The sequence below is a fragment of the Camelus bactrianus genome, chromosome 16 (genome assembly GCF_048773025.1).
Source record: "Camelus bactrianus isolate YW-2024 breed Bactrian camel chromosome 16, ASM4877302v1, whole genome shotgun sequence".
In the NCBI taxonomy this organism is placed as follows: domain Eukaryota; kingdom Metazoa; phylum Chordata; class Mammalia; order Artiodactyla; family Camelidae; genus Camelus; species Camelus bactrianus.
Genome location: NC_133554.1, coordinates 50,364,819 through 50,385,850, shown reverse-complemented (window position 1 = coordinate 50,385,850; position 21,032 = coordinate 50,364,819). Strand labels below are relative to the sequence as shown.

General features: G+C 34.6%; 1 protein-coding gene across 7 annotated transcripts in view; it reads left to right on the top strand.

Annotated features, from left to right (window-relative positions):
• Positions 1-21,032, top strand: part of ABCA5 (ATP binding cassette subfamily A member 5) — a 110,215-nt gene that overhangs the window by 65,975 nt on the left and 23,208 nt on the right. For all 7 annotated transcript variants that reach the window (XM_074343566.1, XM_074343565.1, XM_074343569.1 and 4 more), the window contains 13 exons: positions 876-1,064; positions 2,383-2,530; positions 4,448-4,616; positions 5,779-5,837; positions 8,335-8,445; positions 9,661-9,836; positions 10,350-10,469; positions 11,516-11,654; positions 12,925-13,015; positions 13,202-13,341; positions 14,269-14,388; positions 17,088-17,289; positions 19,488-19,657. In XM_074343566.1, coding sequence (XP_074199667.1) covers positions 876-1,064; positions 2,383-2,530; positions 4,448-4,616; positions 5,779-5,837; positions 8,335-8,445; positions 9,661-9,836; positions 10,350-10,469; positions 11,516-11,654; positions 12,925-13,015; positions 13,202-13,341; positions 14,269-14,388; positions 17,088-17,289; positions 19,488-19,657 — 1,834 coding nt within the window. The remainder of the gene's footprint in view (positions 1-875; positions 1,065-2,382; positions 2,531-4,447; positions 4,617-5,778; positions 5,838-8,334; positions 8,446-9,660; positions 9,837-10,349; positions 10,470-11,515; positions 11,655-12,924; positions 13,016-13,201; positions 13,342-14,268; positions 14,389-17,087; positions 17,290-19,487; positions 19,658-21,032) is intronic.

The window sequence follows — 21,032 nt, the reverse complement described above, 5'->3', positions numbered from 1 at the left end:
GCCTGTTACTAGGTTACTGATAACTGAGTTGTGTATTTATACATCTTGTACCTCCATGTTCTTAGGAAAGATACAAAATAGGCTCAAGTTTAAATCTAACTTGTTTTCGTATGATGTATTTCACTTACAGTTCCCCGAGCTTGTCTTTTCTATCTTCATATAATTGTATGTAATTAAGACTGTCCGGTATTGGACATTTTTTTTCCTTTGTTTTTATGAAATCCTGACTGTTTCAAGTTTATTTATGTTGTAGGGTGATACTGTGTAAAGATACGTCTTTTTAAGTGTAGCTCTTTGACAGTGTTGACATTCATTGCATATTTTGGTTGGATGCTGATTGTTAACGACCAGCCTATGTTTTCAGTGGTCTCAGTTTCCATTCTAATTGGCTTATGTGCCCATGCTGTAACAGTTAAGTATTTTGACTATCACCACTGTTCTTTAACAGGATAATTTATAAGTAACTTGTATATTTCTCTATGTAATTGTAACCGGCTTTGTTTCTTATCAACACATTAAAGTTTAAGAGATGGGTTCTGTATTTAAAATCTTATCGATTTATTGTTTTATTCATATATACACATCTAACTGCAGAAGCACATGGTTGTTTATGGTTCCTATAGTGCTGAGGTGATCATGTTTGCCTGTTACATAGATGAAATGCAGTTTTTAATATTTGCCAGCTTAGAATTTTAATATATTGCACTATTTGTATGAAAATTAAATATCTTACCATGGCCTTTAGAAATTAATTGTATTCTAATGAATGTAATTTTCTAATGAAAATAACTTACTCCTTCACAAGCAAAACTTAATTTTGTTTTTAAACCAGTGTATATGAACAGTGTATTAACCTTAATATTTATATTTTATAGGTATTTTTTGCTTTAATGCTGACACCTCTTTTTAAAAAATCAAAACATGTGGGAATAGTTGAATTTTTGGTCACTGTGGCTTTTGGATTTGTTGGCCTTTTGATAGTCCTCATGGAAAGTTTTCCCAAATCATTGGTGTGGCTTTTCAGTCCCTTCTGTCAGTGTACTTTTTTGATTGGTATTGCACAGGTAGGTAATACAGTCGTCTTACTTTCACTAAATATTTTCTCTCCACTTCCATGCAGCGTGTTATATACCATGAATACTGCCTTTGGTTTGCAAAAAAGTTATTTTAAAATTTCAATAGGAGAAAGGAGTGGTGTTTGAATGTTTCAGTACATTTTATATAAGTTCTCCGCTTTTTGCTTTACTGTGTTTCAATAATCTATTCTACTGCAGTAACCTGTTTGTTAGAAGTTACAGATTTCAGCATCAGGAAATCTAGATTGCTCTTGACCTACTGTAAATTCATCTGAGATTATGTGAAGCAGAACAAATTTTTCATGAATGTAGGAGTGAAATAAATGGACCTGGTGGTTTTTATCGGTCCAGGATTCATGGGATTCTCATTTTAAATAGTATTTAGATTTATAAATTTGATTTTTATTAATCTTTACAGGGGCAGTCAGGTTCTAAGGGAAAAATTCTTATAAGAAACTGCTTTATGTATTAGAAGATGAATTTGGTTAATGTGTAAAGAAAAATATAATTGCTTAATAGAAGAGATTATTTGTGTCAGCCGGATAGACTTCTGATTTGTGAGACGTAAGACAGATTGTTTATGAACACTGAGTTAAACATATTTTAATTATTTGAGATCTAACAGCTGTTGTTACATGTTTTGGTCGACTCATTCTCCCTTCACTTAGGAAGGTTGGAATTGTAGATTCATAGGTTTTTGCTGAGTGGGAGGGACTTTCAGTGTCATTTAATTCATCTTCATTTCACAGGTAAGGAGATCGAAATCCAGAGCAGTATAATTATGGTTTGTGCACTTAATGGCAGTAAATGAGGACTCAACCTCTATAGTACCTGTCTTTCTGCTCTGTCACATATACGTACTATGAATAATTTTATAATTATGTTAACTAATTATATAGTACCTTCTTCCTTCTCAGAGTTGAAAAGGTGCTGACCATAATTTTATCCTCTAATACTTAATTTGTTTGAATTCTCTGCGGGCCATACCCTTTTTTGTTCGTGTTCGTCTTGATGTCATTTGATAAGCATAGTGTTAGAATTACATGCCCCAAGAGTAGGTGCATGCTAGTTTTATAAGCATAGCATTAAAAATATGATTGGAAGGGATTGTTGTGATAAACTCCTATTTCGGTCAAGTTTTGATTGCTTTCTTTATGAATTCATGTTACTAATTTGGTAGACTGTTTAATCTGTTAAACAGCCCAATTTACTGACTCTGGATCTAGTAAGTAACTCTAAGAAGTGTTAGCTTTTGCTTATTTTTATCATTTTTTTACATAATAAAGTTGATGTTTCTGTTTTTCAGGTCATGAATTTAGAAGATTTTAATGAAGGTGCTTTATTTTCTAATCTGACTGAAGGCCCGTACCCGCTGATTATTACACTTACCATGCTGGCGCTTAACAGCATCTTCTATCTCCTCTCGGCTGTCTATCTTGATCAGGTCATTCCAGGTATGCAGGTAGTTACTGCATTTTACTTTAAAGATTTTTTCAGGTTATTTTGCACACATAAAGTCAACTTAATTTTAATCTTTTTTTCTAACCACAGTACCCTAAGTCATACTCACTGTTACAGATTTTAGTGTAATTTTATATAAGTGTATTTTGTTCCATATGCCTTAACTGCTAGTGAATGTGAAGAGATGGCGTGAAGAGGGATCAGTTTGTTCTGAAAACCTTAAGCCCCTGACTGACCTTCTTAACTCAATCCTCTGTCAGTCGTTTTGACTGATGTGTTTCATTATTTTACCCTTTATGGTCCAAAACTATGGAGTAATCTTGTTAACTCATACCATTCCCCTGTCTCTTATTCTGCATCTGCAACAAACTTGTGTAGATTCAAAGTATTATTAAATAAGCAGCACCCTCATTAAGTTTCCCCTTGAGTTCCTCATTAATTTAGTCTGTGAGGCACATATGGTGAGACACATATGGCTTTTAAAATTTAAATTAGTTAGATTTAAATAAATTAACAATTCATTTCCTCAGCAGCAGAAGCCACGTTCCAAGTGCTCAGTAGCCACACGTGGTGCAGTCACCATGTTGAACAGCACAGATTAGGACATCTCCATTGCTGCAAAAAGTTATATTGGGCAGCACTAGACTGGTCTAGTCTAGACCATTGCTGTAGCTTTCATCTGATTACCTGCCTCAAGTCTGTCTAAGAACTTCACCATTCCCTTTAATTAAGTTAATCACATACATGGAAACCTTGCTGGGCATATGCTGGCGAATTAAATAGAAACTCGTTGTGAATGTCCTCCACAATACTGTGATGCATTTAATCTCTTCCTACCAATTTCCCCCTCCTTACTGTATTTTACATTCTTTCACATGGTCCTGTTTATCTATTTAAACACATCTCCAGTGTATCAATCAGATTTTTTTTTTTTAGCTACTTGTAACAGAGAACTTTTTAATTGTCTTAAACAAGAAGGAAATCAGCTGTTTTAATTAAAAGGAAGTCCGGAGATTAGATGGACTCCGAGTTGACTAACTTGCTCAACCGTGTCATCAGGGACCCGCTTTCTCCAGGTTTTTGCCACTTCTGTCTCAGAGTCTGGTAGACTTGCTCTCCTCGTGGCTACACGGTGTTCTGCTTCTTTGTTCACGTCCAGTGGGAGAGGGAGAGTGAACCTTTTTCCCAGCCAAGCCCTTTGCTTCTGTCTGATTGGTTACATACTTATGACTGGAGCAATAGCAATCACCAGAGCATGCCAGGTACTGATGAGATCGATTAGAATCTCTGTGTAGTTGGGATCACATCCCCCCGAAACATGTGGTCATCTAGAGGAGGGGTAGATTTTAAAGAAGATGTGGGGGTGTCGGTTTCTTGGGGAAAATGTATACATGCTGTGTGGGCAGCCGTCACCTTCTGTTGGATCTAAGTCTCCTATGTGGGTCCTGTTGCTGTGTTATAAAGTCTTCTCTGTGAACTGTATCCACTTTCCTGACTGCTGCCTGTTTTCAAAGACTGTCTGAGATGATATTCATTCAAGCCTTCAGGATACCCAGATAGAAACGTCTCTTCTGAACTCTTATTAGCACTGTACATGACATGACTCGTGCTGTACGCTGTGGTTTAGCCACTGGCTATGTACGTGTACTCATAAAGATGTAAGTTCCTTTAGCGCAGAAAATGTGCTTTACTTACCATGTATATGCTCCATATATGCTCAGCAACTCTGAATCTATTTATGGATGAGAGTTATTTGTCAGTAAAACTTTTATTTTTCACACAATATTAAGTACTCTATGTCTAAACTTTAGATCTGAGTTGTCATCGGTGTCATATACTGCCTTTATGATTTAAAAACTAATTTTCAGAAATAATTTGTTACGATGTCTTAGTATTTTTTTATTTTTCAGGAGAATTTGGCTTACGGAGATCCTCTTTATATTTTCTGAAGCCATCGTATTGGTCAAAAAGCAAAAGAAATTATAAGGAGTTATCAGAGGGCAATGCTAATGGGAGTATTAGTTTTAGTGAAATTATCGAGCCTGTTTCTTCAGAGTTTATAGGTAAAGAAGCCATAAGGTATGATTCAATCTTGGCAGTTTAGGTATAAGAACTGCTGATGGAATGGATGCATTTAAATCTTATCTTTTATTTTATTTTATTTATTTATATTTTAAAATCCTACCTTTTAAATAATGTGTGTAAGTATAGTATCTTAAGAGATTTGGTGCACATTTGATGATTTTTAAAAAACAGTATTAAAGGCTAATTCTTTTTTAAGTTTTTATTTTCTTTGTAACCATTTAGAATAAGGTTGCTAGGTTTGAAATTTTATGGTTCAATAGAAATTTTTAAAAGTAATAAAACCTAGTATTTATACAGTTAAGCTGTTTTAAAGTTTCTCCATTAAATAAATTGAAACAAAATAAATATTAACTTTATAATTGTATTCAGGCTACATTGTCTGAGTTGTACAACATATTAAGTTGTCCTCTTAATTTCATAGACCCTTAGAAATGGACATAATTAACTTATGTCACATCAGCATAACTTTTTGAACAACAGAAATTCTTCAGTATTTCTTACTTGTTCAGTCAAAACCAAATTTAAAAAATAATGGGAAAGAGGAAAGAAATAAAAGTAAAAGAAAAAGTGAAGTATAACTTATGTTTTTTAAATTTAAGAGAAATGTATAAAAAGCAAGGGAGAGTTAGATACTTAAGATGCAACCAGTGGGCTGGTTCTCTGCCTTTTTAGGATTAAATTTTAAACTGATGACCAAAACCATTAATTCCTTTAAAGATTATGTAAAACATTTAAAATGGAATGAGAGAATCACTTCACATTTAGAGACAGTTTGAAATGGGTGCTGAGGTAAAATACCGTTTGGTTTTTAATCTCCCCTAACTGATGTAACAAGTATCTGATTAATTATAGACAGAAAGGAATCTAATATGAAAAGAAATCGATAGATTGCTTGAGTCACATGTTTCAGTTTCTTTTTAGAAGTTGGCTTATCATGAAGAATGAATGAATGACACTTAAAATGGAGAGGAATACTATACTTCTTTCTTGTAAATAAATTTATTATTACTGTCAGGTTTCTTTGGTTTATTGTTTTAATAAGAAGATACTTTATTATCATTTATACTAAATATGAAAGCTTTGATAAAAAATATACATGGAAACACACCCTTATTAATTGCTTTAAAATCTTAAAATGGAAAATGGTGTTTTTCAGAATCAGTGGTATTCAAAAGACATACAGAAAGAAGGGTGAAAATGTGGAGGCTTTGAGAAGTAAGTAGCTTTCCTGGTGTTCAGTCCATAGTATTAAAGTACAAACGGAAAAACAATTTGCATAGTTTGTGGGAAACCTAAACTCCTTTACCACAATTTTCTGTCTTTCCTTTCGGGATACTTTGTATATGTAATTAATAGTCATAATAAAACTAACAACATTGAGGTAGTAAAAGAAAAATGTGGTATCTATTAAGATGAAAATTAGTCAATTATTTGAGCAAATCTGTGTCCTTTCTCGTTTTATTATTATGCTCATGTATACATCTTAGTTACTTTCTTTTTTCTTTTATCCTAACACACAGTTTCTCATTCTTGGCCCTATTGACATTTGGGGCCTGATAATTCTTTGTTGTGGGGAACTGTCCTGAGAATTATGGGGTATTTAGCATTGTGTGAGCCAGCGTGCTTCAGAATTGATAGAATATGTGTATACACATACATACAGAGAGTGGGAGGGCTGAAGGGGAGGTGCAGGAGGGAAGAGGGGAGATTATTTTCAAGGAATTGGTTCACCTGATGGTGAGGCTTGACAAGTGTGAAATCTGTAGGGCAGGTTGGCAGCCTGGAAACTCCAGCAAGAATTGAAGTTTCAGTCTTGAGTCCAAAATTCATAGGGAAGGCTGGAAACTCAGACCGGAAATGCAATAGTCTTGAGGTAGAAACCCTTCTCTGAGAAACCTAAGTTTTTGCTTTTCAGGCTTTCAGTTGCTTGGATGAGTTTCACCAGTATTATTGAGGGTAATCACCTTTACTTAAAGTCAGCTCATTGTAAATTTATTTGTTTATTTGTTTAATGGGGGTACTGGGGATTGAACCCAGAAACTGTATTCAATATCTTGTAATAAACTATAATGGAAAAGACTCTGAAAAAGAGTGTGTGTGTGTATAGATATACACACACATACATACACACACACACACAAATTTTCATCTAAGCATGGCTTTAGCCGCATTATGCAAGTCTTGACAGATTGTCTTCATTATTATTCAGTTTTAAATATTTCTAATTTCTACTATAATTTTTTCTTTGATGTGTGGATTATTTATATGTTTTGATTTTTAACTATTTGGAGATTTATCTTTTTGTTTTAGATTTCTATCTTAATTCCTTAATAGTCAGAGAACATAGTCTTATGATTCTTTTTAGCCTTTTGAAATTTATTGAAATCTGATGACCCAGCACATGGTCAGTTTTGTGCATGTTCAGTGTGCACTTGTACAAGAGATATATTCTGCAGTTGTATGTAGTGTTTCCATATCAGGTTAAGTTGGCTAATTGTGTTTTTGAAATCTTCTATATGTTTACTGATTTACTTTTGTGGAATTGCTTCTATCATTTATTCAGAGGGAGAAATTAAAGATAAAAATCTTCGATTATGATTGTGAATTTGTCTATTTTCTCTCTGTGTATCGTTACTGTTTTGCTTTACGTATTTTTGTTTTATGTAGATGACTTCTGACTTTTCGTTTGTTTCTGTATTTTGTCTAGATGGTTTCTTCTGACTTTTCTTGCCATTTACTAATACCCTCTTTAGCTGGCTCTCATCTGCTGATAAACTGTCTATTGAAATCTTTTTCACTTCTCTTTTCCAGTTTTTATCATTCCACTTGGTTCTTTTATATGGTTTTTCATGCTTTGCCAACATTCTCTTGCGAACATAGCAGCTTAGTTATTGTGCTGTCTTGTCATGTGGTGCCAATATCTACATCTCTTCTAGGTCCCTTTCTGTTGCCTGTCTTTTCTGTTGGTTTTTGGTCTTATCTTTCTTTCTTCTGCCTGGTTGTTTTTGGCTGAGTAATACAAATTGCTTATGAGTAATTATGGAGATTATTTGATGCTCTGGATGAAGTGACCTTCCTCTGGAGAGGATTTGTTTTTGCTTCTGGCCTGTAGCGCTAGGGATACTCATAGCCCAGATCACCTTCATCAGATCAGGGGCTACAGTTATTTGAAGCTGGGTTTTTAGATCCCTGTCTGCTGTCTCCTTTTAGTTGTTGACACATCCATCCAATGATACTTGTTCATTCTACTTTACTTTTATTTAAATTGAACTCTTCAAGCGTTTACTTAGCTTTCCCCATGCTATTGGTTAATTTCTAGTTTTCTACCAGGACATTGGACATGCCAATAAATACCCTTGGGAACAAATCTTTATTTGTCCTTTTATTTTAATTCCCTTAGAAGTTCCCCAAAGTGGGTACCCAGAAAACCACCCCCAAGTATTTTGTGCCTTTTCTGCATCTGTTAGTGTAACAAAAAAAGAAAAAGTTTGTTTTGTATTATTTTTCTTACTGTTCAGACCATTTGACTGTAACAAAGAATTATTATTGTGTTATAATATTAAATATTACGTTATTAAGTATGCTGGTAACTTTAAATCTATCTTTAAATGTATTGACTTATTTCAAGATTGCTCAAGTATCATGAACTATCTTATATGGCTCAAGAGGAATAAAAATCACATTGGAGTCTTTCCTTTTTCTCCTGAACTAGATTTATCATTTGACATATATGAGGGTCAGATTACTGCATTACTTGGCCATAGTGGAACAGGAAAGAGTACACTGATGAATATTCTTTGCGGACTATGCCCGCCTTCTGATGGTGAGAGTTTTCTGACTTAAAAAAAAATGGTCTTACTTTGTTTTATCAGTGTTACTAACTAAGGTATGATGATATAATTATTTATCCTTGAAATATGTGCTGATTGGTTTTTGTCAGTGATTTGGGATCAACTTCTGTGTCTATAAAGATTTTTTTTTTTTGATTACACACATTTATATGTTCTTCAATAGAAAATAAAAATGATTCAGTTATATTTAATAAAGTAAAAAGGATCTAATTGGTAGCTGTCTTATCAGATATTTTGTGTTTGTGTGTTTATTTTTCATTTGCAAAGAAGGATAAATTGGTAATTAATTTGAAATTAAATGAAGCCTATAGACATCTCGGTTGAGAAAACAAAGATTGCTAAGCATACAATAGTTCAAAAGGAAAGAATGATAAATATCAGTACCATCTCCTAAAACAGAGTTTTAAGAGCAATACGTCAAACATGTAAATGTTATATGTGATTGTCCTATATGTGAAAATTCAATCTGGCAGCTCCATTTTTTTTACCGTCACCTAATAGAGTGGCAGTACAGTAAATATTTAACTCTAAGTAACAGCTGAATTTCCATGTGTTGAATCTATATCTTTTTAAATGTCGTTTAACTTTCAAAATTAGTTTGATTTTGTTGCTTGTCTCTGTGTCACTCTTTGATGGTAGTTATAATCTCTTACATTCATACAAGAATTTATTATTTTTGATACGATTCTCCATACATTGTTACATTGGTTTAACGGTTCTTAAGTAAAGTAGGATATATTAGTATTCAGTTTAGCGAGGAAAAAAGCTGGAATTTAGATCAAGTGATTTTCTCCAGACCACAGGGCTAGTTAGGGGTAAATATTAAGTTCTTATTTCTCTTCACTTTTGCATAATGCCTGTAAATGAAGAAAGATTGTTACTGGAATATAAGTGTAATTAATGCACTGATGAAAACTGTGTTTGGTGTGAAGCTTCTGGTTCCTGGCTCTTTCCACTCTTTTGTAATATGATCTGAAAATGAAGAAAAATGAGATTGGAATATAAGTGAAAGCAAATCACCCAGAGTATGGAAGTGAGGATGTGTTGTATCTTCCAAATTTTTATTAACTCTCATTTTATATGTCTGTTACATACAAATGCCTAAATTATTAGTATATCTTAAAGCGTATATACTTTTTGACACTTAATATATTTAATATAAGTTTAAATATATATTTTGCTTTTAGGTTTTGCATCTATATATGGACACAGAGTCTCAGAAATAGATGAAATGTTTGAAGCAAGAAAAATGATTGGCATTTGTCCACAGTTAGATATACACTTTGACGTTTTGACAGTAGAAGAAAATTTATCCATTTTGGCTTCAATCAAAGGAATACCAGCCAATAATGTAATACAAGAAGTATGTTATTTATATAGAAATCTTTACTTTTATTTCCTGTAAATTCATAACCTTTTGCAACAACTTGTGTAATAAAAATATGCTTGAAAATCTAAATATAAAACTTGCTCTGAGCTAGCAAACAAAGTTATTACAAAGAATTAGAACTTGGAAGAAAAGTTTTAATACATATAAAGTAGTCCTTGTTTCATTTGGAAGATACTAGTTTCTCAATATAGACGTTTTCTTTTTCTTTTTCTTTTCACATTTGCCCCCTTCCCCTGCCCGTCCCCCGCCTTCACACTGACCCCTTCCACACTACCCAGTGGTCACACTAGTAAAACAGACCTTTCCATCAGGAATCTTTTTATCTGTTATTTCAAAATTATATATAAATAATGTCAAAATTAAATTTTGTACCAAAAGAACGTTTTAAAAGTTGATGTTAAAATTGGAAAACTTAAAAACTAATATTGGTAATTACATAAATGGTGTGATTTAAAAATAAACATTATTCCCACTTTCCTTTTATAGGTACAGAAGGTTTTACTGGATTTAGACATGCAGGCTATCAAAGATAATCAAGCTAAGAAGCTAAGTGGTGGTCAGAAAAGAAAACTGTCTTTGGGAATTGCTGTTCTTGGGAATCCAAAGGTAAGCAAATGTTAATGTCATTGATGAGATGATCTTAAATTATGTTGAATAAAAAAGCAGGTTGAAGAAATACATACGTACACACATTATATGAATTTTAAACATACATACAATATGTTGTTATGGATGTAATTATAGTAATATGGTTTTAAAACCAAAGTAAGAAAGGTAACACAGCATCTTTAAGATAATGGTCATGTCTAGGAAGGGGAGTGGATATGACAGACTTCAGTTATATCCACAGTGTTTTATTTCTTTGAGAAAGATCTGAAATAAAAATAACTCTTGTTAAATTTCAGTGGTGGCTATCTTATTCTCTTTAGTTCTCTATATATTTGTAATGGTTATAATAAGCATTTTAAAATAAGAACGAAATCAAAAGGATAGTCCAGGTTTTCCCTATTCCGCTGATTTGGTTTTGTCTGTGTATTTCGTGGCTTTGTCTGTGTCTGTTTCATGCTGTTCCCTGCCCTGTAGAAGCAGCCAGCCAGCTGATGCAGTGCTCTGCACAGTGCTGGGAAGCTGCCAGGTGCATGCCTGCAGCTGGGAGCCCCCTGGATTCCCACCATCCTGCCACATTTCCCCTGCTGCTGTAGCTCGGGGAGGACTCTGGGTTCTGGCTCTGTGTTAACTTACCTTTCTCCCAATCCCCACCACCAAATCTTGAAATTAAAAACAGCCTTAAAATAAATTGCTTTCTCTGAACCCATATAGAACACAATTCTCTAACAAGCAGTCGAATTGTTCAGGTAAAAGCAATGTACTTAATGTTTTTTTTTTTTTAATTTCTCTGATTGTTATTATACTTATGTCTCATATATTACAGACATTAATCTTTTGAAATTAAACCAAGAAAAGTATTCCTATGCCAAACTTAATTTTTAAAATTGATGCGGACTCAAATATGAGTGGAAAATTCAGATCTAATTTATTTCTGATTGGATCTAGTAACCCTGAATGGGGAAGCCTTTCAGGGTCCATGTAAATTTTACGTATTTTAGTTATCCTGAGGATTCCATGTCCTTCCCCCACCCCTTTTCACACAGATACTGTTGCTAGATGAACCAACAGCTGGAATGGATCCCTGTTCTCGTCATATTGTTTGGAATCTTCTGAAATACAGAAAATCCAGTCGGGTGACAGTGTTTAGTACTCACTTCATGGATGAAGCTGACATTCTTGCTGGTGAGATTTTTACTTTACTTTTCAAGGATAAGGTCATGGGGCCAAATGGGAGATTGGACATACAAATGCTAAATTCTGAGGAATAAATGATCTGTGTGTTCTTCGCAAAAAAAGGTATTACAGTTTTTTTTAAATTACATATTTTTGTGTTGGGGAGTCCCTCTGACCACTCCAGGTCAAGAATTTGCCAGAAAACTCACAGTACTCAGCATAGTCATACTCATGGGTGTGGGTTATTCTAGTGAAACAGAAGAGATTCAAAGCAGAGTCAGCAAAGGGGAAGCCAGACAAGCTTCCAAGAATCCTCTCCTGGCGGAGTCATGCAGGATGCCCCCAGTTTCTCCAGCAGTGAGTTGTCACCAGGACATGGGAAACTGTCTGCTAGGGAAGCTCTTCAGAGACTCTGTGCCAAGGTTTCTCCTGGGTGCTGGTCACGTAGGCACCCTCTGCCCAGCATGTGTCAAATTCCAGATGCACAGAAGGAAAGCTTGTTGCAAATACTATCTGCGCTGTCCGCACAGTGTAGGTCCAGTGAGCCACCCTTGCCTGTTCTGGGAATGGTGAGAACCCTCCTCAGATCGAGGTTTCCAGACACCAGTCAAGAGCCTACCTGGTAAGCAGGCCTTTCTAAGATTAGCGGCTTCAGGCCTGCTGTTGTGACTGTTTTCCATACAGCATCAAACGTATTCACCCATATAAAGAATCCAGTTTTAAGCCAACACACGATTTTTTTTAGTAACTGACAAGATCCAAGAGTTTGAGATTCTACAGCAGCCTCTTTCTGTTTATAATATAGTCTAATACGTTGGGCATGTCATTCATTTTTTCAGTAGTATCTTTTTTTTTTTTTTTTTTTGTTAAAAAGCTAACATTTTGTTTTTGTTGCTTTCTTGTCATTTTTACATTTGGTTATTAAGGAAATTGTGAAAGTTCTTCTGTTAATGAGCCTTATAGTAAGAGCCTGAGATATTTGGAGCTGTGTTAGGAAAGCAGAGTCAGAGTTAGACTGCCTGGGTGTCATCCTGGCTTTGTCAGTTAGTAGCCATGTGAAACGTGGGCAAGCCGTGTATTTTCTCATTGCCTCAGTGTTCTTGTCTAAAAAGCAGGTGATGATCATCTAGTACCTTCCTCAGAAGGCTGTGATAATTTAATGAGCTAATTCACTTAATTCACTGATGTCTCATAGGATAATCCGTAAAGTATAAATGCCAATTACAATCATTAATGCTGTTACTGACTTAAAAATTGACATGCAAATCTCTTTTTGCAGATAGGAAAGCTGTCATATCACAAGGAATGTTAAAATGTGTTGGCTCTTCAATTTTTCTCAAAAGTAAATGGGGGATTGGCTACCGCCTGAGGTATCGTTCATTCTTTATTGACTTGTTCTTTGTCATATGCTTGGTCTGTTGTTTCTATATTTAGGGATTGCTGTAATGTGCTTTGGCTGCTTTTAATGGCCCCAACTTTAACTTAAAGCATTCAGAAATTGCATTTGGTTGCTTACTGAGTAATCATAAAAAATTATGGCTTTTGGTTTTCTCTAGCATGTACCTAGACAGATACTGTGCCACAGAATCTCTGTCTTCTCTGGTTAAACAACACATACCTGGAGCTACTTCATTACAACAGACTGACCAACAGCTTGTGTACAGCTTGCCTTTCAAGGACATGGACAAATTTTCAGGTATTCTCTCTTCAGTTTCTTGATTGCTGAACGAGGATCTTGCATTGGGACTGAGTTTTCTTAATTTACTTTGTTGTTTGCTTTTCTGTGTAGTATCTACATGCACCCAGGTAGTCAAGAGTTAATACTCCGTTTCTGCTTTATTTAGCTTTTGAAAGTCAGAAATACTAGAAGCTAGTGCATTTCTTTTTTATATAAATGGCATGTAAGAAACTGCAAGTAATACGTTAACCTGAGTTAATAATTGTGTTGTTGTTAAGAAATGAATTGCTGCCTTTATTTGTAGGCCTCCTGGGAATATGATTATAAACAGACATATACACACATATATACATACACACACATACACAAATATAGTTATTTGTATATGTCCTCAAGTTCTTATACAGTTTCATGACTTCATAACGAACTGTATTATTATGTGGTAAACTGTTGGAATTATTTTATTCGTGGCATTGGTTTTCTGCTTTTTGATGAAGAACTCAAACTCAGTCTCCTTTGTCCATTTAGAGATCTCTTAATAACCAAAATGATATTACTGTCATAGATATGTTGTGCAGAATTCCCATTGCTTCCCTACGATTAGGTAGAAATTTTCTGTTAGTTTAATTGGCTTCTTTCAAGAAGAAGGAATGATTAGCTGAAGTACATATGTCAACTTAACGTACTCTGCCTGTCATTCTGTCTATAAAATATTTCTTGGTTTTAATTTATAATATGATACATATCAAATTGATGTTATCTCCCTAAACAAATATTCCTGGGGGTCCTTAGCAATTTCCAAGAATGTTAAATGGGTCCTGAAACCAAAAAGTTTGAGAACCGCTGTGCTAGCCGAGTAAATTTAGTAAATTTTTAGAGGATACTTTAGAATAATTGATGATAGGATGCTTAACTGTGCAACATTCTTTTGTTTTTTTCTTTTAGGTTTATTTTCTGCTCTAGACACTCATTCCAATTTGGGGATTATTTCTTATGGTGTTTCCATGACAACTTTGGAAGATGTATTCTTAAAGCTGGAAGTTGAAGCAGAAATTGACCAAGCAGGTAAAAACAAAACTAGCAAAACATTTTAGGCAATGAATCAGATAGATGGTGAATAAGAAACATAATTATATAAGCATGTGAAATTTATATTTGGAGGAAGAAAGGGTAGGGATAAATAGGTAAATAAACCATTCAGATATTTACTGTTAGTGATAGGAGTTATGAAGGTAATGTTGGGGTGGTCTTGGGTGGCAGATAACTTAGACTATATTTCAGGGAGGACTTTGTTGAGATGATATTTAAACTGAGATCTGGATGGCAAGAAAAATAAGATTTTATTATGGAGCCTTCCAAATAATGGGAATTGTTGCTGCAGAGGTGGTGCTTGAGGAATGAGTTGCTTGTTTTTGATGACTGAAAAAAAGGCCACTATGGAGAGCCAGGGAGAGGGTAGGGTAGTGTGTACTGAGGTCAGGGGTGTAGGCAAGGGCCAGATCATGTTTAGTCTTTGAACATCTGGAGAAGAATTTGATTTTTTTTTCTTATTGTAATGTGAAGCTATCAGAATTTTAAAGGAAAGGAGTAACATGATCTGATACGCATTTTTAAAAAATGCATTCTGGCTTTTGATGAATGGGTTGTGAAGACAGTTTGCAAGCAGGAAGATCAGGGAAGTTTACAGTTAATCTTAGTTTGAACTAGGATGGTTGTGAGAAAAGGGAAACATGAACAGATTTGGGTTATGTTTGTGGTACTGGTGATGACTTGCTGATGGATTCATATTAGGGGTTGAGGAAAGGGAGGAATCAAGAATAATTTCTAAGCTTCTGGCTTGAGAACTGGAAATGGAATTGCCATCTTCTGAGAATGGGGGAACAGCAGGTTTGTGGAAAGAAGGAGTCCAGGCATGGATTTCTGTTCTGTTGTTTGAGGTGTTTGTGAGACATACCAGTGGATGTGTACCGGGACAGTTTGATTAATGCATTTGGAGCTCAGTGAAGATGTTAGGGCTGAAGTTAACAAATTCTGGAGTTGTTCGTATATAGATGGCAGTGTGGGATTGGGTGAGGTATAGAGAGCACAGATAAGAGTAGAGGGTGAGCCCTGAGGCTGAGAAACGAAGGGCCAAGAAGGGCTGACGGAGAAAGCACCATCGTGGTCTTTCTTCACGAAAGGAGATGTAGAAGCTGAGACAAATGGTATTTTAGGAAAGAAGGCATGGACAGTTATTTGCTGACTGCTGTGAAGAGTAAGATGACAAGAGAAGATAGCAACATAGAAGACAGTGGGGGATTCAGTAGCCTGGAAGCCAGCTGTGACCTTGACAAGAATAATTTCAGTGGTGTGGTCAAGATCTGTGTAGTTTCAGGTGAGAATGTGGGTGGAGGAAACTTTTCTTATAATTGAAGGTTAGAAAGATGGTCATGGTGATAGGTCAGGAAGGTGAAGGAGATGGGGATGTTTCTCTCAAACATGGAGGAACAATAAAAGTCAAGTTTATGATGAGGACATGAGATCAGATTCAGATATCAGATCAGCCCAGGCATGCATCCAGTTTGATGACATTGAGTAAAGGTCCAGGAATAGAAAAGCTAAAGTAAGTTAGAGGTCAGGATGCAGAATGTGTTATCAGTGAGTATGTTTGTAATACTTAGGATGATGGAAGACAGTTAGATGGAAGAAGATGCTCGTATGGGTGGTGCTAAGTGTTTTGAGGCCTACGATAGTTTCTAGAGATGTTTGGGCAGTGGGAAGGGTGCGCTCTGTTTAGGTATATTGGCTTTTTCCCATAGTACCTTTAAGTCCATTATACAAAATAAAATTGCCTCTAACATGGGTTTGCTTTTAGTTTGGCCAATTTTAATTGTTTTATTTTTTAAAGGTGAATACATATCAAATTCCGCAGAAGATAAAGTGATGCTCATTGAGTAATGTGATTGTGGTATACAGTATTTTTTATTTTGATTAGTCCTCTGTATCTCAGGGGAAGAGAGGAATTGGACTTGTTTATGTTACTAAATCATTCATCAAAACTGTTAAGCTGGTAAGATACCAAAAGAGAGAGATTGTATTCTATTTAAAATATTATTTTATATATTATTCTGTTCCACTCTTTAAAAGTTTTACATATTTACTCATTTTTTTTGAAGTTTAACATAAGTCTAAGAAGTCCTTCTTCATACTGAAGCCAGTTTTCATCTCTTTTTATTATTTTTCATCTCTTTTAAATTGAATCATTGTTTTGAAAATAATGTATCTTGATTTTTTATCCCCATTGAGAAGTTTTGTCTGGCTTTGATCTAATGGAATTAGTTATATAGCATATCTCTTGTACTTACACATATTCCGGTTTATTTTACGTAATATAATGTTTGTAAGGTCAGACTACTAAAGTTGTACAGTAGTTTGTTCATTTTCATTCTTTTACAGTATCTGTTACAGGAATATTTCACAGCCTGCTTACTCATTCACCTGTTGATAGCCGTTTGGGTTCTTTGCAGTGTATGGCTGTTGGACGGGGTACTAGCTAAGAATATTCTTGTGCATGTGTTTCAGTGAACCTCTGTACATATCTCTGCTGGATTTATACTTTACAGAGAGTTTCCTGGGTCATAAGTTATTGCCAAAGTATATGACAGTTCCCTCTGTCCTACAGCAGTGCTAGATGTGTGCTGCTTTGAAATTTATATGCTTCAGAAAGGTTTTCATCTTTTTAAGGAATATACCATAATTTTCAATCATTTTGTTTTGGCAAATAGATTATAGCGTATTTACTCAGCAGCCACCAGAGGAAGAATGGGATTCAAAGTCTTTTGATGAAATGGAGCAGAGCTTGCTTATTCTTTCTGAAACCAAGGCGTCCCTAGTGAGCACCATGAGCCTGTGGAAACAGCAGATGTATACAATAGCAAAGTTTCATTTCCTTACCTTGAAACGTGAAAGCAAATCAGTGCGGTCAGTGTAAGTATAATCACTCTTACGCCTGATGAATTTTTTTTAAGGATACAAACTGGTCTTACCGTCTTAATCTTTAAAATACAGACATATATAAATAATCTGTATAGTTTTGAAAGATTAAAATGTAAAATGTAATTTCACAATGTCAGGGAAAAGAAATTATGCCTAGAGTAATTTCATTGAATACCATTAGAGCCTTACTCTTTTTAAAAACTAACACTTTTTGTATCATCAATAAAATGAGGGAGTGACAAATAATATTCTCTAATTGTGTAATTTTTTAATTACTGTCATTGTATTTAAATTTTGTTTTGCATTTATATTTTTCACACTTTTTCCCCCTCTATTACTAATATTTATGACCACTTTTTGTAAACAGCAAGAAGAATAAGTTTTATTCTTATTTATCAGATGAAGAAATGGAAATATAAAGAAAAGTTTATAGCTAGTAGAATTGGGATCAAAATGACTTCTTTTCCACTTGGCTTTGTGTCTCTCAGTTAGGTTCCCATGGGCTTCTAGACACTGTATTACTTAGAAATAACATTAAGTACTTTCATATACTGCACTGTCTTGTTAGAGCCAAAATGGCAGTAGAAAAAAAACTTAATAATCAAGAATTAGAGTTCTGTTATATATTTGAAATATGCTGAATTCATTTACTTTTTTGTGCAAGTTTATTTAACGGCAAAGAAATGTCAATCAAATATTTGATTTATTCCTGGGTCAGCATTAGTGAAAGAAAAATATTGATTTAAATCGGCATGTTTCAGTTTATTTAATTGAATACTGCTCTCATGAAATTCTCCCTGAAAAACAGTAAAAGTGTCTTAGCTCTGGCTGTCACAACAAAATAACATAGACCGAGTGGCCTGCATCATGGAAATTTCTCACCATTCCCGAGGCTGCGGGTCAGTTAGGGTGCAGCATGGTCTGATTCTGATGAGGACTCTCTTCCTGGCTGGGCCGCCGTCTTGCCGTGTGCTCACGGAACCTCTTGGTGCACACGAAAGAAGAGAGATGGAGAACAAGCTCTCTGGGGCCTCTTCTTAGAAGGGTGCCATCACATCATGAGGTCCCTGCCCTCATGACCCCATCTAACCCTGATTACCTCCCGAAGCCCTCATCTTCAAATATCATCCCTTTGGGGATTAGGACCTCAGCATATAAATTTGGGAGGAGGGTGACAGACATTAAGTCCACTACAAAAAGTATCCTGTGGTCAAATACATATTTGACCATCTATGCATTTGGAAAATATTGTATCTTATATTGTCTCTCTGAAAGATTTGTTCATTAGCACACAAGAACACATGAGAAGTTCTATGGTCAAGAAATGATTCAACTCACAGAGGTTCCAATGAATTTTTTTTTAACCTAAAACCCTTACTAACTTATTAGGAAGTTAGAGTCAATGCTGTATGCTTTTGGCAGTGCTGATTTAGGTCTACTTTCAATAATTTAAGAATTACTTAAAATTATAGGGTTTCTGAAAATTATAAAATGCCAAAGTGTGATCATCTAAGCTCTCTCTACCCACTTGTTTTGACACCGATCACATATAATGCGAGGTGTTTTGCAGGCTAAGACAGAAGGTTATCTGCCTTCCAGATAGAAGGGCATTTTGAATGGGTAATAGAATTATGTGCTGGACCAGCTGCCAATGATGATCCTTTTAACTGACTGTGTGTATCTTTGTCTCTAGAAGAGAAGTGGAAATTGATGTGGTTAGGATGAAATTTTAAAGACAACAGTCATTTGAAGTTTCACTGTATTTTTTATTTTTTTCCTTTTATCTAAAATATTTTTGTATTATATATTTTCTAAAATATATGGAGAGTAAATAAGAAGTAGGGCAGGAAATAGTTCTTTCAGGAGAATAGAGATGTAAATGTTGACATATGTCTATTTTTTTAAGTTATAACTGCATGTTTACACGTGCTATAAAAATTTCAAGGTGGCTCTGGTCTAAAATAATTTTGTAACTTTTGATTTTATCATTGAATAGTGATTTTCTCTCCAATACTGTCATGAGACCATTTTGGAAAGTAGAAATTCTACTCCCAAGTGCTACTTTTTCAGGGTTTTTTTCCTTTTTTTTTTAAAGTGAGTACTTTTTAACTGTCATGTGAAAGATTTTTTTTTTTTGTAGATTTACATTTTAGTGTACCTTGAACTATATTATTATTTTTTCCTTTCAGGTTGCTTCTGCTTTTAATTTTTTTTGCAGTTCAGATTTTTATGTTTCTGGTGCATCACTCTTTTAAGAATGCCGTGGTTCCCATCAAACTTGTTCCAGACTTATACTTCCTAAGACCTGGAGATAAACCTGATAAATACAGAACAAGTCTGCTTCTTCAAAATTCTACTGGTGAGAGTGTGTGAAGGTCTGTGAATGTGTGTTGGTTGGGGCCTGGGGGTGAGGGGTAGATATAGACCAGAGATTTGGATTTTAGAAATATATGTAAGGTAAAGGCATGGTCTGTCTGCACAAATCTAAATAAAAGTCCTTCTTGATGTTAAGTAATATATTGCAGAAATGAAATTTTGGTTTAAGTGTAAATGACAGTTTAAAAAAATTCTGATTTAAGCTGCTTATCACCATAGAATTTCCTTTTTTTAAGAGTAGCAAGATTGTTCTCAGAGTGTATTTCATCTAAAAGTTTATGATGAGCAAAATAAACTTCAGAAGTTGAAGAACCCTCTTTTTAGCAGAGTTATAGGGGAGGGTATAGCTCAGTGGTAGAGCGCTTGCTTAGCATGCACAAGGCCCTGGGTTCAATCCCCAGGACCTCCTCTAAAAATAAATAAACCTAGTTACCTCCCCTCCTGCCAAAATAAATAATATAATAACAAAGAAAGAGGTACAGCATATATTTATGCAGATACATATCTAAATAGTAGTGTTTAAAGAATTCTTAAAGACTATCTGAAAAATCAGAATTAAGGAAAATTGCCTTAGATATAAATAGCTGTAATCAGATACATTAAGTCTGTAATGGATATTTTTGGATTTGCTATTGACTCTTCTTATTACATAATTATCAAATATGAAAAGATTTTAAAACATTTTGCTTTGAGCAAAAGTTCAGAATAAAATTTTTAAAACCTGATATTGGATTTTGAGTTTCAAAATATTAACCTAGATCAAAATTTTACATAAATTAGATGTTCCTACAACATCTCCCATCTGCATAGATGGATTGTAGTCCCAAAGTTCTTGAAGGGAAAATTAAAGCTGCTAACTCTGGCAAATTTACAGTAAAAACAAAAGCGGCCTCATTTGCTTATCTCACTGAATTATGTTGGAAATTTGCATTTCATATAACCCTTTCAGTATTCACAAATTCTTGGCAGTTTAACATTTCCCAGCACTTCACCTATATTCTGATATCTTTCCTTTTTGATTCACTGTTAACTGAAAATCTATGCCCAGTGTTAAAATAATAGTCATGCTTAGGGACAATTAGAAATAACTGTTAAAAACATCACTCTTAAATTGTAGCTGTAGTTTATGATATAACCTTTATTCTTTTGGAGGAAGAATGTATTTTGTGATAGAAAACACTCTTGGATAGAAAATGTCATGGTTTTCAATTTCTTTCTTTCATTAGAATTTTTGTTTTGCTTTAATATACATTTCATGTTGCTGAATGGTAGTACTACAGGGAGCCTTACACTCTGATACTGTGACGTTTTTGCATGTTTGGAGAATCCTACATGTGTCTCAAGTATTTCTGCTTGAG